Source organism: Phascolarctos cinereus, unplaced genomic scaffold (genome assembly GCF_003287225.1).
Source record: "Phascolarctos cinereus isolate Bilbo 61053 unplaced genomic scaffold, phaCin_HiC Scaffold_4;HRSCAF=312, whole genome shotgun sequence".
NCBI lineage: Eukaryota > Metazoa > Chordata > Mammalia > Diprotodontia > Phascolarctidae > Phascolarctos > Phascolarctos cinereus.
In genome coordinates this window covers 368,122,087-368,137,109 of record NW_027555847.1, presented here as the reverse complement: position 1 = coordinate 368,137,109, position 15,023 = coordinate 368,122,087, and the positions used below count along the sequence as shown (strand labels likewise).

The 15,023-nt window shown below is 36.7% G+C and overlaps 1 protein-coding gene across 1 annotated transcript in view; it reads right to left on the bottom strand.

Moving 5' to 3' along the window:
* Positions 1 to 15,023, bottom strand: part of MBD2 (methyl-CpG binding domain protein 2) — an 84,237-nt gene that overhangs the window by 1,087 nt on the left and 68,127 nt on the right. Inside the window, exon 6 of the mRNA XM_020994180.2 lies at positions 11,206 to 11,344. Within this exon, the coding sequence (XP_020849839.1) occupies positions 11,218 to 11,344 (127 nt within the window). The 3' untranslated portion in view covers positions 11,206 to 11,217. The remainder of the gene's footprint in view (positions 1 to 11,205; positions 11,345 to 15,023) is intronic.

Below are 15,023 nucleotides of genomic sequence, written 5' to 3'. Positions count from 1 at the left end.
GTTGAAAGGGACCACCCAAACTGGACTAGAAAAGAATTTCCATTATAGCATATAAGCAGTTATCCAGCCTCTGACTTGAACCTTTCCAGGAAGCCCACTCTCCCTTTAGACCTATCTGAATACAGTGCTCCAGATGAGGCATCATAAGAACAGACTACAGTAGGCTATCCTGCCCCAATTCCAAGAAACTTCACCTCTTTTGATGTGGCCCAAGATTATGTTAGCTTTTTTTGGCTGCTAAATTGATTCATTTGAATTTGTAATTGACTAAAATCCCCAAATCTTTTTCACAACAACTGTTATCTAACCATGCCTCCTCCATTTTGTACTTGTGAAAGTAATTTTTGGGGGGGTTCCCAAATATAAGACTTTACATTTATCCCTATTGAACTTCATCTTGTTAGATTCCACCTAAATCTAAATCAATTAGATCTAGAACAAAGTTCTTAACCTTTTTTTTTCTGACATGGACCCCTTTGCCAGTCTAGTAAAGTCTATGACCCCTTTTCAGGATAATGCTTTGTATATTTTAAAGTATAAATGAAGGAAATGCTAAAGATTAATGGAAGGTGTTTTTTCCTCCATCCAATTTCACAGACCTCCTGAATCTATCCACAGACCCCCTGGAAGCCACAGTAAGAACTCTTGTTCTAGATTCTCAAGTCTATTTAACCAGCCCTAATGTCTCTCCTAACTTCAGGTCCCATATTAACAAACTATTGGATATCACAAAGTGGATGTTCCATATCTCAAATTCAACATGTCCAAAACAGAACTTTACCTCCAAACCCTCCCCTATTTGGAATTTCCTTATAACTACTAAGGGTACCAATATCCTCCCAGTTACCCAACTTGCAACCTCAATATCATCTTCAGCTTCTCACAAGCACTTATCCACATGGCTTATCTGTAGCCGTGTCTTGTTTCTGCCTTCACAAGGTATCTCACATACATCCCCTTCTCTCTCCTCATACAACCAGCCTGGTTCAGGCACTATGATTTCACTCCTAGACTTCTAGTTGATCTCTATGTCTCAAGTCCCTCTGCACTCTAGTCCATCCTCCACTCAGATAACAAAGTGATATTTTTTTTTCAGTGAGGTAATTGGGGTTAAGTGACTTGACCAGAGTCACACAGCTAGTAAGTGTTATGTGTCTGAGGCCGGATTTGAACTCAGGTCCTCCTGACTCCAGGGCCGGTGCTTTATGCATTGCACTACCTAGCTGCCCCCCAAAGTGATGTTCTTAAAGTGCAGGTCTAACCATGCCATCCTCCTTCAAAAATTCTGGTGAGTCCCTATTACCTGTAGGCTAAAATACAAAATACTCTGGCTTTTATAACCTAGCCCCTTTCTGACTTTTCAGTCTTCTTACACTTTCCTGATGGCCAAGTACTCTACACCAGTGCTTCTTAAACTGTGGGTTGTGATCCAAAAATCTGGCCACAGTAAAAGGTTTCTAAACACGACCAAAAATTAATTAAAAATCAAATGCATAATGAATCCGAGGTATTTCTGGCAGCTCTTGCCCATGTTGTATTGTGTAACTTCATTGCAGCCTTGGTTCTGAACACAAAGCATGTGCAGTTTGCACTACACATGCCCTCAGGCCATGCATCACCAACAAAGACTGATGAAAAGAAAAGGGGTGGCAAAGGTGGCGAGTGGAAAAAATGTAAGAAGCCCTGCTCTACACAAACCAGTGCTATTGGTCTTCTTGTTATTCCCTACACATGACATTCAATCTACCAACTCTACAGCTTCTTTTTTTTTGAGGCAATCAAAATTTATGGGACTTGTCCAGGATTACAAAGCTAGTAAGTATCTGAGGCCAGTTTTGAACTCGAGTCTTTATGACTTAAGGGCCAGTGCTCTAATCCATTCTACCACCTAGTGGCCCATCTGTATCTTTTCAGTAGCTGTCCCCCTTGCCCAGAATATTCTCCTTTCCCATCTCTGTCTTCTGGCTTCCCTGGATTCCTTCCACACCAAGCTCAAATCCCAGCTTCTACAAGCAGCCTTTCCTGGCTCTTCCACCTCTGGCACTGTGTTCCTTTTCCTTTGAGATTCACCTCCACTATATCTATATCTATCTTGGACAGTTGTTTGCATGCTGTCTCTATTACAATGTGAGCTCCCTGAGGCAAGAGACCAATCTTTTGTCTTTCAGTAGTTTGTACCATGCCTGGCACATAGTTAAATGCTTAAATACTTTCTGACTAAGCAGCAAGTAACTAGACTATCGAGATTTTTTCGGATACTGACTGTAATTTATTCTGTTAGCTATCCCTCCCAGCTCTGTGCAATCTGAAAATTGATAAGCATACCATTTACATCGATAAAAATATTCAATAATATAAAGCCAAGGTGAGATCTCTGAGGTACTCCATTGAGAACCCTTTCCACAATGCAATTAAACCATAAACAACTATGTTGAGTCTGGTTATACAACCAGTCCTGAATCCATCTAAATTTCATTCTCATACATCTCATCTTATCTATCTTCTCCACAATAATAGTATGACATAATTTGTCAATAACTTTGCCAAAATAATGTCAAAGCCAATCCAGTTAAAATTAGAAGGGAAACAACTGGAGAAAAAAAATCTTTGCAGCAAATTTCTCTGATAAAGGTATCATACCCAAGTTATATCAGAAACTGATTCATATAAGAACAAGAGTCATTCCCCAAAAGATAAATGGTCAAAAGAGACAGATAAGCCATTTTCTTTTTTTTTTCTTGGTTTTATTTTATAATTATCTCATTAAAAATTTTGACATTTATATTCTCTCCCTCCTATCTCCACCCCTCAAATTTAAAGAACAAAACCTTTGCAACAAATACACAGTCAACCAAAAAAATCCTATATTAGTCATGTCTAAAAATATATAACTTGGTCTTGCATTTTGAATCCATTACCTCTCTGTCAGGAGGTAGGCAGTAAGGCTTGGTACTCTGAAATCTTGTTAATAATTGTATTGATAAAAGTTTTCAAGTTTTTTAAATCTGTCTTTATATTTTTATTATTGTATAAATTGTCCTAATTCTGCTCATTGCACCTTACATCAGTTCATACAAACCTTCCAAGGTTCTCTGAAACAATCTTTTTCATTCTTTCTTATGGTTCAAAAATATACCATTATATTCACAGGACACAATTTGTTTAACCATTCACCAATTTATAAGCACCATCTTACTTTCTAGTACTTTGATTATGTATATTTCTTTGTTTTAATTCACCTTTTTTTTTTGGGGGGGTTCCAAACTCTCTCCCCAACTCTCCCACCCATTGACAAGGCAAGAATTACAATACCCATTATGCATACAAATCATGCAAAACATATTTCCATATTAAAGCCTTGGAGAAAGAGTATGCATATTTGTTACAAAAGTTTTATTTTTGTCAATTGGTGGGGAGAGTGGGAAGGAGGGAATATAAGTGCTTGTTAATTGTAAACATTAAATTAAAAATGTCAGCCTCCTTGATATGTTAGTTAATTTTTCTGAACTACTTTTATTTCCTTTTTTAATTCTTTATTATATAGATTGCTCACTGGGAGGCATTAAGGGGAAAAAATACATTAGGAAATGGAAGTGATACAAAAGTAAAAAATATTTGAATAAAAAATCTTTAAAGCTTTGCTAAAAGCTAGGTAAACTATAGCTACAAGATTCCTCTTATCTACTAGTTAACATATATAGAAAAAAAATAGAACCTTTGTTTGATGTGGATGAAACAATGATAGCTAACAACAAAGAATGCATTACTACTCAGTACTTATTTTGCTTCTTTACCCTGCCAAGAAGAATTACCTTTGTACTGGAAATGACAGAACAAAAACGATGAACAGGACTGAGATAAGTAAGGAGATAATAAGAGAGCATATAGCCACCCTCAATGAATCCAAGTCCTCTAGCTCAGATGAACTGCATCCTCACACACCAAAAGAACTGGAAGGTGTGCTGCTGAGCCATTGTCAGAGATATGTGAAAAACTACAGAAAATATGGCAGGTCCCACAAAACTGGGAAAGAACAAATGTTTTAAGTATTTTTTTTAAATAGAACAGATTTTAACAGTGATTTTGACTTTGATTCCTAGGAAAAATTATAGAATGTATCATTAAAGAGGAGGTTGGCAGTCCAGAAAGGGAAATGATAATTACAAAGGAGTGTGACTTCATCAATAATATGCATTTATTAATGAGAGGTAATATGTAATAGCAAAAAGACTGTTAAACAGAAAGTCAAGTGAACCATGTTTGTCTCTATTTTACCACTTATTAGCTACAAAAGCGTAAGTAAATCAGTTGATCACACAATGTCTCAGTTTTCTGATCTTTGACAAGGGGTTAATAATACCTGTTTTATCTATTCCATGGGTAGGAACATACATGAAAGCTGTCTGAAAACTGCAAAGTGTTAAATAAGTGTAAAATGTATTAATTAAGCATCTACAGGCATACCCTGCATAAGACTTCTCCAATCTATGTTACTTTTTATCATTATAATCACCTGCTACTATAAATTCATTTGGCTAGTTATCCATTTATGATATAATTGCTGACAGATTCCTGCAACATCATTTCATCCACTACTGCGTTGTTTGGGGGTTTGCTTGGGGCTTTTTGACCCAATTAACATGAAGTGGGATGTGCTTGTTATTTTGTACATGGCTACCTATACTAAGCAATTTAAATAAATATACCAGTTATCAATAAAAGGTATTACTAAATCTTTTATGACCCACAGGCTTATTGACACATCATGAAGGAGATGTGTCAAGAAGGCTATCAAAGAAGACATAATAACTCAACTTCCAAACTATTTAAAACATAACCTGAGGAGAGAAACCTATAATACCAATCAGTTATCTAGAATTCACCACAATTCTCTTAATTATTCAACATTGCTGTGGCATATCAGCATTCCTGGAAAACATGGAGCATTCCTCATGTGATAGCTAAACCACTTGTTTTTTTGTAAGAAGTCATCTTGATTGGAATAAGATAGGAATGACGGGGGAGGGATTCCAGGGACTCTAACAACTGGGCTCTTTTAGGAGGGGAGTCAAAGGCAGAGACTGAAATGAGTTACCTGGACATATCTCATCAGCTCCCATGAATTTAATTACTATCTCTATGCTGATGATTTGCAAACCTACTTATCCTGCACCAACCTCTTAGCTGACTTCCAATCTCACATTTCCAATTGTATTTCAGATATCTCGAACTGGAGTAGGCATGGCCAAAACAGTGAACTTGTCTAAAATTAAACATGTCCAAAAATTGTTCAATGAGAAAAAGAGACATTAGGAGAGAGAAATAATAAAGGCTTGTAAACATAATTTTTTTAAATGAATGGATGGGTCAATGTCATTTTCTGAAATATACACAAGGGTGTCTCTCAAATATAGCAGCTTCTGGGAGATGCATGATTAACATTAATTCTTCTGAAGCATCGGAGCCTGCTTTCAAATAATTCTAGCTATCAGATACCATGGTCTAAACCTACACATATTTGAAATAGAACAAAAATTCAAACTATTCTCAATCCCCTTACTTATTGGGAAACTGGATTTTCAAGCCTTACAGATAGTCTACAGGTTAAGATGCAAAAGTGGAACAAACAAACTTGCTTAAATACACTAAGATATTCTTTTAACTTTTATATCTGTCTGGAAATTTTTAATTCAGTCTTGAAAACCATAGGTTAACTGGTACCTAACTAAGAGGGAATTAAATGGCACTTTTCTAGGGTCCAAGCCAGGGAAAATCACCTCAGAAAAGTCCCAAAAGTTCAAGTGTGCATCACAGTTTGATGTTAGGATTCTGACAGGAGTTTCCATTTGGGATATTTTTGTCTTGGTTAAATCGTAAGGGATCTAGATTCTCCATTCTGTGCTCTTCAGAAAAGAGAAACAAAATTTCAGAAGTCACCATGAAAGACTTTAAATGTGTTAACCACATCAATGCTTATTGATTTCCTATGTCCTTTTCAAGATTATATTCCCTGAGAGCAAACAGTATGTCATAATTCACCTTTCTGAGCTCTGAAAAGAATAGGCACTTAATAAAGATCCTTGGATTCAATTTAATAAGCAATAATTTCATATCAAGTAACAAGGTGGAGAAACAAATTTCAGAAAACTAAGTGTATCACTTTGGAGAACTCATTTCATTTCTCTGGGTCTCATCTTTCTCATTTGTAATATGACAGGGTTGGACAAGATGATCATTAAGGTCAATTTTTATTTTTAAAAGCAATTATTTCCTTCCTCTCAGAACAATTCTAACAAGAATTGGACAAGATAGAGGACCAAACACATTCTTTAATCATCATAACCTCCCAAAAATAGCAATTATGAGCAAGATAAAGCAATTTCAGCTTTCTTCATGTTCTAAGACACAAAGAACTCCAATGTGGTAAAACTCTGAAGAACTAACAGTAGAGAAGGCTAATCCCTAACCCCTAAAACACTCACTAAGCACCCTTTCCCCTACTGTCCATGGTGTTCTGGCAAGACTGCACAAGCCAACTCACAGGCTTGCAAGAGAAGCCAACTCTGCTTCTCCTCTTACCCCCACTTCCAAGTGCTTCAGAAAAGGTACAGAAGCTAGCTATGGCTTGGACTGCAGCATGGCAGTGCTCTGTGCTCCAACAGCACTCATCCAGAGAACTGAGAAACAGATGTTGCCTGCAGGTTGGCCCATAATGCACTTCACTAAGCCTGAGGCATAGAGTCCTGGTATATGACAGTGACCAGTTCTGTACCCCTACAAGTCACTTGGGGCAGAGACCACCTGTGGTGAAATGTGAATTGCCTAGACTGGGAGAAAGCTGAGATGGCTTTGCAGTACAGCCCCAACAGAAACCATTGTCAAATGGAGAAAGCATTAGAAAGTGAGCAAATGGGGAATATAAGGGAAAAAATACTGAAATTATCAAAGAGCTCAGGAGAAATGGAACTCAAAGCTTAAGCATAAATAAGCACATAAACAGGGATAGTTGTAACAGGGATTTTGGCTTAGGTCAGTTAAACAAGTCCAAACAAAGGAAAATGAATCAATATCTGATTAATCAAATAGCATTTATTAAGCACCTGCTATGTGTCAGTCACTGTGCTCAGTACTGAGGATACAAAGAAAGGCAAAAAATAATTCCTGCTCTCTTTTTGCAGTGGCAAAGAATTGGAAATTGAGGGGATGCCCATCCATTGAGGAATCGCTGAACAAGTTGTGGCGTATAAATATAATGGAATACTATTGTGCTATAAGAAATGATGGGCAGGCAGACTTCAAAAAAACCTGGAAAGACTTACATGAACTGATGCAGAGTGAAATGAGCAGAACCAGGAGAACATTGTACATAGTAACAGCCACATTGTGGGATGACTGACTTTGATAGACTTGGCTCTTCTCAGTAAAGCAAGGATCTAGGACAACTCCAAAAGACTCATGTTGGAAAATGCTATCCACATCCAGAAAAAGAACCATGGAGTCTGAATGCAGATGGAAGCATACTATTTGCTCTCCTTTTCTTTTGTTGTTTTGTTTTATTTCTTCTTTCTCGTGGTTCCTCCCATTAGTTCTAATTCTTCTACACATCATGACTAATGTGAAAATATGCTTAATATGAATGTATAAGTAGAGCCTATATCAGTTTATAGGCCATCGGGGGGGGGAGAAAATTAAAACTCAAAATCTTATAGAAGTGAATGTTGAAAAATAAAAATAAATTATTTTTAAAAAGAAAGAAAAAAATTAATTCCTGCCCTCAAGGAGCTCACAGTCTAATGGGGAAGACAACATAAAAAAAAAAGATTAAAAAAGGATAAATTGGGTATAGTCTCCAAAAGAAGACAGTAACATTAAGGAGGACTGAGAAAGGTTTTTTGCAAAAAGGTGGGACTTTACTGAGACATGAAGGAAACTAAGGAAGCCATGAAGTAGATGTGAGGAGGGAGAGCATTCTGGACATAGGAGAAATGCTAAGCATCAGAGATGGATTATTTGGAGGAAAAGCAAGGAGGCCAGGAGATATTCCTGAATAGTTTAAGAGAGAAATAAGAACTGCAAAACTAAAATTTATGGTAGTCACAGCAGAAATAATTGTCAGAATAAAAAAAAACTTGAAACCACAGTGGCAAACCTCACCAAAGAGACAAAAGACAAAACAACTAATTGGGGATGTAAACAGAGAAATGAAAGACAAATCTTGAAGAAAAGCAAAAAAAAGTAACATTACAAGAAAATATGATCTCTAAGACAAGCAAAACATATTGATCTCAAAGGCAGCATAAGTAGAAACAACTTAAGAATTATAGGTCTCCCAAAAGAATAATACAAGTCAAAAAACAAAACAAAACCTGAATATCACAACGTAAGAAATAATATTAAAAAACTGCCCAGAACTTCTAAACATGGAGGAAAAAAAGTTTCAATAAAAGAATCCAAAGATCCAGGAAAAAAAATCATACACTTAAAATTCCAAGACACATACTAGTTAAATGTAATAATTCAAATGATTAACAAAAACATCTGCAAGCAAGTGATCAGGAGAAAGACTTTAAGTATAAAGGAAAGGAAATTTAAATAATACAAGAGTACACTGTACCTCATGCAAATTATATAAGACAAAGAGGGAACACTTCATTTCCACGTAGTTTCAAACACTTTTTTTTGGTTTTGTTTTTTTTGGTGAGGGGAAGGATTGGGTTGGGGCAATAGCCCTAATCAGACATAATGGATCTAACATTTTTATAAAGTGCTTTTAAAAATCATGGTGATAGAGGGGCAGAGCCAGAAGTGAAAGCAGTGATTTGCTTGAGCTCTCCCCCAAACCCCTCCAAATACCTGTAAAAAATGGCTCTAAACAAATTCTAAAGCAGCAGAACCCACAAAAAGACAGAGTGAAGCAAATTTCCAGCCCAAGACAACCTAGATGGTTGATCAGAAAGTATATCGTGCCGGGCTGGGAGAGGAGTGCAGTGCGATGTGGGCGCACAGGCCACAGCGAACCTGGAGCAGGCCTCAGAGAACTGAATCGCAGGCAGCTGTGGCGGTTTCCAGAGTTCTCAACCCATGAACACCAAAGACAACTGAGAAGATCAGTGAGAAAAGTCTGTTTCTGCAGTGCTGAGAGAGAAGGGCGGGGTCTCAGTTCGAGTTCCCCAAGAACGTGGCCCAGGGGCGGCGGCTACCTCCTCACCTTCTGGCCCATAGACTGAGGCAGAATCGAGTGGTTGACCAGAGGGGGATTGCAGGGATCTCTTTGCCAGTGCTGAGGCAGGAATCTCTTGCTTTGCCCATTCTTGGATCTGTGTCACAGTTCTAGGCGGCAGCCCTGGGGCAAGGAGGAGCACTGGTGTGGTGGAGCTTCTAGTGTTGTGGAGAGAAAACCCTCCTCACAGTTCCAGGACAGAAAGGAGTACTTGTGGTCACGAACAGACCAAAGCACAGGCCAAAAAAGGAGTAAACACCTCGCCCCTTATCATACCACCTTGTAAGAACTGAAAATTTACAGGTCCCTACAAGTATCTCTGAAAACAGCTACACAAACCCCCGAAGCTTGGGACAGTACACTCTCCACATTGGAAGCAGACTCTTACCTTAACAAAGAGTTTAAAAGTCAAGTAATTGACCGGGATCATGAGCAAGCAGCACAAAAAGAGTCAGACTATATTATCTTACTTTGGTAACAAAGAAGATCAAAACATACAACCAGAAGAAGATAACAAAGTCAAAGCTCCTACATCCAAAGCCACCAAGAAAAATATGAATCAGTCCCAGGCCTTGGAAGACCTCAAAAGGGATTTTGAGAAGCAAGTAAGAGAAGTAGAGGAAAAACTGGGAAGAGAAATGAGAATGATGCAAGAAAATCATGAAAAATCATAGTGATATAAGCACCACTAAAAAAAAAAACTTCCAGATCTGGAAGTAGAAATACTTCTTTTTCTATCTTTCATAGTGAAAACATGTTGACCCTCTAAGTTTTTAGAAATTCCAACTAAAGACTATTTTCACCATGTTACTTTTGCACAATTACATGCAAAAAAAAAAAAGAATTTTAACAGGATAATTCAGTTGACCACAATTCCCAGTTCCTTGACCATGAATTTTAACTGAAGAGTATTCATAACAGGGATCTTTATCTGTTCAACTAAATAATTGCATGATTAAAAGAGATTTCTTTCACTAATATCAGAGTTGTACATAACAAAAGAAAAAAATCCTATCAGTTTTCTGAAATACCAGAACTTCAGTTAAAAGAAATAATTATCATGGAGTCACAGATTCTAAGAGCTAGTAGCAACTTCAGAACATAAGAATCCTTTGTTGTCGTTTTTCAGTTGTTTCAGTCATGTCTGACTCTGCGATCCCATTTAGGGTTTTCTTGGCAAAGAAAGCGATTTGCCATTTCCTTCTCCAGCTCATTTTATAGATGAGGAAACCAAGGCAAACAGGGTTAAGTGACTTGCTCAGGAACACACAGCTGGTGAGTGTCTATGGCCATATTCCAACTTAGAAAGATGAGTATTCCTGATTCCAGACAAGGCACTATATCCACTGTGCCACCTAGCTCCTTACATAGTCAATAATACCTATTATCCTCAAATGGTCATCGTGCCTCTACTAAAATAGCTTCAATAAAGGGGAACTCACTACTTCACAAGGCAGCCCATCTACTTTAGGTGGCTGTTAAAATTTTATTTCCTAATAACTAACAATTAACTCAACTTTATTGATTATTTATAGAAAAATGTTTTATTCATCTGATGTCCCCTATTCCTAGAATGTATTCTCTTCTCATACCTCTACTTCCTAGAATCCCCAATGCTATCTCCTCCATGATACATTCCTGACTTTTCTACCTAGTGATACTTTTCCCTCCTTACACCCCCCAGAAATAATCTATATATATTTTGCATATACTTCCATGTGTATGTGTCTACCCAAATAGAATATAAACTCTCTGAGGTCTTAGCCTACTTTATTTTTGTCTTTGTATCCCCAACACCTGGAAGTATCCTGTGCACTAGTAGGTGCTTAATAAATGCTTGTTAATTAATTGACTCATTCAAAGAGCAGTCTCTTTCATATGGTGACATAAGTTAATGATCTTAGAAATTCATAGCTTTTTGAAAATGTTCATTTCTGTGCAACTAACACAAGATTGCTGTCTTACTAGCTCTACTTTTTATTTACCTGATCATATTCTTATGCTTCATCTCCACTGTCCATTTCAATATCCATCTCTTCTGTATCGGCAGCTCGTGACAAGATGTCTGCCATCAGTGCCTCTTCCAATTTCTTACGCACTTGTTGTACTCGTTCTTCCTGTTTTCTGTTTTTTAAAAAATGAGAAAACATTGAAGACTCTCACAAGAAAATCAAAAGACCATTCTTATATTTTAGCACAACTTCAGAAAGTTCTAAGTTTTAAATTCTTGACAAAGAAACAGTATGCTTGTTTTTAAGGCCTCTGGTTACTTAATCAGATTGATAATGTGATGAATCGGTGAACTCAACATGGACTCCATCAGTGCAGACCTCTATTCATTTCTGTCTTCTTATCCTATACAATTCTTGTCTGGCCTTAAAAACTTGAAGGATATGTGATTTCATACAGTGGAAAACATACCCACAAATAGCCTCTTGATGACTTAGAATATGGTTTTCAAGAACTGCTGTGGCCTAAAATTTTAAGACCACATGGACAAACCTGGCCATGAGCCAATCCAATTTTGATATGCAGCTTTTTGGACAACAAACTAACAGTTCACCACCAGGACCACACTCTTAATCTAAGCCTTTCCAGTCTAATAGGACTTGTCAGAATTTAACTTCTGCTGACAAAGCCTTCAAAATACTCCATGCTATATCAGGCATCTTCTTTCACTAGAACAGACCACAAACTACCCAGGCCTTTTCTTTCTGCATGATTCTTGCCCATGCTTTCCATAAATTTTTCATAAAGCATCAACCCAATGAACTGAAAACTTTTAATTGGTACTTTTTAATATTTTGCTGATATCATGAAACTACACAAAACTAGATCAATGAAAACAAGATCTTTAAGTTTACATCCAAATAATAATTCAATGGCTGTAGTTGAAAAAGATTCCACACAAAGACCCAAAGATCTATATTGAATAAGTACATGGTTGGCTATCACTATTAAATCATGAAACTAATGTTTTCAATCCCATCCATCAATTAAGCAAAGTTTGTTGTTGTTGTTGTTGTTGTTGAAATTCAGCTAGTAAATATTCTATCTTCTTTGATGTCAATCAAGTGGTGGTGTTTTTTGCAAACTAGTCACGTGCTGCATTTTAATATTTTTGGCAAATGAGTCTAAAATCCACTAAAAATCTTTATTTGGAAAATTTTAAAATAGATTAGAAGATTCATTTTCCAAGTTTAAGTGTACAGTGGTAAATTTTTATAGGTGACACAAATATTTTCAGCAATCCAGAGAAAAGAGAACAACACAGGAGGAAAGATTGGTCAACAATGTCAAATCCTGGCAAAAGTTCAAGATTGAGAAATATTAGATTTGGCAAATTAAACTAGTAACTTTGAAGAGAACAGCTTCAGTTGAGTGAATTACGGATAACGGGAATGTTGCAAACTTGGGAAACCAGAATAATAGTAGCATCCTGGACAGACATATGTAAGTTCAAAAAAAAAATGTGAGTTTGAAGGAGAAAAGATATAATGAGATCTGTATCCATGCTTACCCATTCTCTGCTCTTTACTATCAAAAATATAAAAGGAGAGAGGGAGTCTTATTCAACCCAATGCTCTAAAGTGCAGAGCCAACATTCTAAGGGATTCTTGATCTAGCCACACGGTGATTTGGGGGGCAGGGTAAAGGAATGGTAGGGGTATAAGGGCATGGCATTAGTTTGCCTGTGTAGCTGCTGCAAGTACCTGGGCCATGGTTGAGTTATAACCTATACCCAACAGAGAAGGGGAGAGTTTGGGAGATGTAGGAAAGGACAAGGTGGGTGAATGCCGAGATAATGGGTGAATAGAAGGAGGTCATATAGTTATACTGCATGCAAGTTGGCTATTGAAGAGTGGATAAAATAGGACCATATTTCCACCACCTTTAGATTACCTGTTTAGGTCATGCCACAGGCCATTAGGGATACAGGGTACTCACTTTAGAGAACTCTGATATTTTTTTCCAAAATCAACAATTATAAAAACCATAAATGATATAATATGGTAAGCCAATTTTATGAACTTTTCTCTTTTTTCTTTTTTTTTCCTTTTTTTTTTGGTGAGGTGATTAGGGTTAAGTAACTTGCCCATAGTCACACAGCTAGGAAATATTATGTGTCTGAGTCAGATTTGAACTCATGTCCTCTTGACTCCAGGGCTTGTACTCTATCCACTGTACCACCAGGCTGCCCAATGAACTTTTTAAAAGAGGAAAATAGGAATCAATTCCTGATAAATAACTACAGTTTTTAAAACAATCATCTACATTGAAAATTCTTTGTAAGACTATACTTATGTGTCTCAATACTTCTCTTAAGCAGAGGTTATTTACCTTATTTTTTGTGCCATGTACTCTGATGGAATTCTGGTGAAGCCTATGGGCCCCTTTCCAGAATAATGTTTTTAAATGCATAAAATAAAACACATAAAACTCCAAAGGAAACCAATTATTTTTAAATAGTTATCAAAATACGTTTAAAAACAAGTCCATGGACTTCAAATTAAGAACTCAGTGTAGAGGGCCATACAAAGGAGATGTTCAATAAATATTTGTTCATTAAAATACTAAATGTGTTCCTTCAAAGGTAAGACTATTAAAATACATATTGAAGATGGATCATGGAGAAGATAATGAGTTGGAAATTAAAAAAATAGGTTAATATAAATATAATCCAGGTCATTCATTCAATAAATCAAAACATTTAGTTTATAATATGCAAAAAACATTGGGCTAGCTTCTAGGAGACACAGAGTCTAGATAAGAAGGTCTTTTTGCATGCTGCTTATTATTTAGTGGGATATAAAATACAATTGTTAAAACATAACTAATACTTAACATTGCGCCCAAAATGCATTCTTAAAAACATATCTGTGATATAATTGATATAGGGAGTGCCTGGTGAGGAACTTACCCTGCCAATGTTAACTGAAATCTTCTCTACAACGTTAGCTCTTTATTAACTATGCCATATTGCATCTCAAAAAAAAAAGCATTATAATGCACTACAAAACCAGGTACTGTATGTGGATGATGGGGAAAAGTTGTCACTAACTAGTAGGATTAGGGAAGACTTAATGAAGACGACAACATTTAAGTTAGGCTTTAAAGAATGGATAGGAATTCTGTAGGAGAAAAGGATGAGGAAATGCCCTCTAGATACAGGTAACAGACAGACAGAAGAATACTCAGTTTGGGGCATAGAGAATAGACTACTTTGGCCAGACTATAACAAGTATAAAAATGGAATGATATGAGGAAAGTCTAGAAAGGTAGAGTAACATCAGATTGTGGAGTACCTTGAATATCAGGCAAAGAAGTTTGAACTTTACTTGTAAGGCAATAGGGAGCCATTGAAATTTGTGAATAGGGGAATGACATGACCAAATCTTTGCAAAGGAAAAATTATCATGGTAGGGATACAAAAGCTGAATGAGAAAGTGGCAAAGAGTATAATCAGGAAAATCTGTTGGGAGGCTATTGAAACAGTCTAAGGTTAGGCAAATGGTAATACGGATCTATAATGGGTGATGGGAAAAGGTGATAGTGGTAATAGAGAAGAGAGAATAGATGCAAAAGATGTTGTCGAGGTGCAATAAACAATTTAGTAACTAGATAGAAGAGGTGAGAGAGAGGAAAGGTTATTAGAGGAAAGGAAACCCTCTAAGGTTATGAGCATGAGAAAATGAAGTTTGGCACTACAAGCTGAAACTGTAAAATCAGAAGGAGGAAGAATCTTACCAGGGAAAAGTAATAAGTCTGATTTGGGATATATTAAGTTGGAAGTTTCAGGATG